Source organism: Propithecus coquereli, unplaced genomic scaffold (genome assembly GCF_000956105.1).
Source record: "Propithecus coquereli isolate 6110/MARCELLA unplaced genomic scaffold, Pcoq_1.0 Scaffold42, whole genome shotgun sequence".
NCBI classification, from domain to species: domain Eukaryota; kingdom Metazoa; phylum Chordata; class Mammalia; order Primates; family Indriidae; genus Propithecus; species Propithecus coquereli.
Genome location: NW_012149952.1, coordinates 1,424,661 through 1,426,993, shown reverse-complemented (window position 1 = coordinate 1,426,993; position 2,333 = coordinate 1,424,661). Strand labels below are relative to the sequence as shown.

The 2,333-nt window shown below is 42.8% G+C and overlaps 1 protein-coding gene across 1 annotated transcript in view; it reads right to left on the bottom strand.

Moving 5' to 3' along the window:
- Positions 1-191: 191 nt before the first annotated feature.
- The window catches only part of ZNF226 (zinc finger protein 226), a 22,243-nt gene continuing 20,101 nt past the window's right edge, over positions 192-2,333 (bottom strand). The window contains exon 4 of the mRNA XM_012653230.1: positions 192-2,324. Within this exon, the coding sequence (XP_012508684.1) occupies positions 198-2,324 (2,127 nt within the window). The 3' untranslated portion in view covers positions 192-197. The remainder of the gene's footprint in view (positions 2,325-2,333) is intronic.

Sequence of the window (2,333 nt, the reverse complement as noted above, 5' to 3'; positions counted from 1 at the left end):
GTAGCATTTTATAAAGGTGAAGGTTGTGACTGAAGCCTTTAGTGTACGAATTACAAGCGTTCTCTGTTGTGTGGTCTCTGGACCACTGGGACATGAGGAGTTATGGCTGAAACACTGACTTAATTGGAACAAATTATTTTTTCTTCTTTTGAGACTTGATCGGAAAAATTGACATGACACTTGAGCCTTCAAAAAAATCATTTTATAGAATTTTTTTCCCGTGTACCCTCCCTGACATTCTTACCACCTCTATTACTTTTATAAGATTTATCACCAACATGGATCCTGTGATGAATTGTAAGATTTGATCGCCAACTGAAGCTCTTACCACATAGCTCACATCTGTAAGGTTTCTCTCCTGTGTGAACCCTCTGATGAGACTGTAGCTGTGAAGACCGACTGAAGACTTTACCACACACATCACATTTGTACGGTTTCTCTCCAGTGTGGACACTCTGATGAAGCTGAAGACTTGAGGCCTGACTGAAGTACTTACCACACTCCCCACACTTATATGGTTTCTCCCCTGTGTGCACCCTCTGATGCATATCAAGATTCAGGCTCCACTTGAAGCCCTTCCCACACTCCTCACATTTGTACGGCTTTTCTCCAGTGTGGACTTTTTGATGGGCTTGAAGGTGTGCACTCCTACCAAAGCTCTTTCCACACTCTTCACATTTGAATGGTTTTTCTCCACTGTGGACTCTCTGATGGGCCAAAAGATTTGAGGCCTGCCTGAAGACCTTCCCACACTCCTCACAATTATATGGTTTCTCTCCCGTGTGGATTCTACAATGAATTTTAAGATCTGCTCTACGACTGAATCCCTTTCCACACTCTTCACATTTGTATGGTTTCTCGCCGGTATGGATCAGCTGGTGAATTTGAAGTCGTGAACTCTGATTAAAGCCCTGCCCACACTCCTCACACTTGTAAGGTTTCTCTATACTGTGGGCCTTCTGATGGATCTGAAGATATGAACTTTGACTGAAGCCCTTCCCACACACCTCACATTTATAGGGTTTCTCTCCTGTGTGGACCACTAGATGAACTTGATAATGGGAGTTCCTCCTGAAGCTCTTCCCACACTCCTCACATTTGTATGGTTTCTCTCCAGTGTGCACTCTCTGATGGGCTTGAAGATTTGAACTCAGAGTAAAGCCTTTCCCACACACAGTACATATATATGATTTCTCTCCAGTGTGGACTCCCTGATGGGCCTGAAGACTTGAAGGCCGACTAAAGCCTTTACCACATTCCTCACATTTATAGGGTTTTTCTCCTGTGTGGACCCTCTGATGAATGTAGAGATTGGAGCTACAAATGAAGCCCTTCCCACACTCCTCACATATGTATGGCTTCTCTCCCGTATGAACTCTCTGATGGGATTGAAGATGTGAATTCCGACTGAAGCTCTTACCACACGCATCACATTTGAATGGTTTCTCCCCAGTGTGGAGTCTCTGATGGTCCTGAAGATGAGAGGCCTGACTGAAGGCCCTCCCACACTCTTCACAATTATAAGGTTTCTCTCCTGTGTGGACCTTACAATGAACATTAAGTGCTGATCTACGACTGAAACCTTTCCCACATTGATTACATTTGTATGGTTTCTCGATCATACGGACTTTCTGATGGTTTTGTAGATGTGAGTCCTGATTGAATTCCCTACCACCCTCAACACACTTAAGTTTTTCTCCCACGTGAACTCTCCGAACAGGATGAACTGAGCTATAATGGAAGCCTTTTCCACACTTGACACATGTAAGAGACTTCTCCCCTGATTGTAATTGCTGTTGAAGATCAAAGCTGGAAAGATCACCAAAGGTTTTTTCACACTTGTTACACTGGTAAGGTTCCTGTCCTGTGTGAATCATGCCATTCTGATCAAATGTCAAAATCTTCACGTTGTCTCTTCCATAATCATCAGATCTATGAGATTTTTCACTTTTGTGTGCTCTATAATCATCATGGTGACGCGAAACCCAACTGATGGGGTCAATACCCTGTTTACACTGACACAGTTTACTTTTCATGGGAATTTGCTGATATCTATTCTGATAATTCTGTGACTCAGTCAGGAAAGTTTTCCTCAAAGAATCCTGGCTTCTCAAAGTCAGAAACTCTGAATTTCCAGTATCATTGGGACCATCTGCTTTATGATTTAGTACATAGTTGTCATATTCAGAAATTTGAATAGACAGTCCTACCCCTACCTGGCAGGGGAAATCAACTTGTTTGTGAAACTGAAAATTATTTATCATGGGGTCTTGACACCTGGTTAAGTCATCTGCAATTTGTTGCCAGATTCTCCAACAGGAAAGCTCTTCATT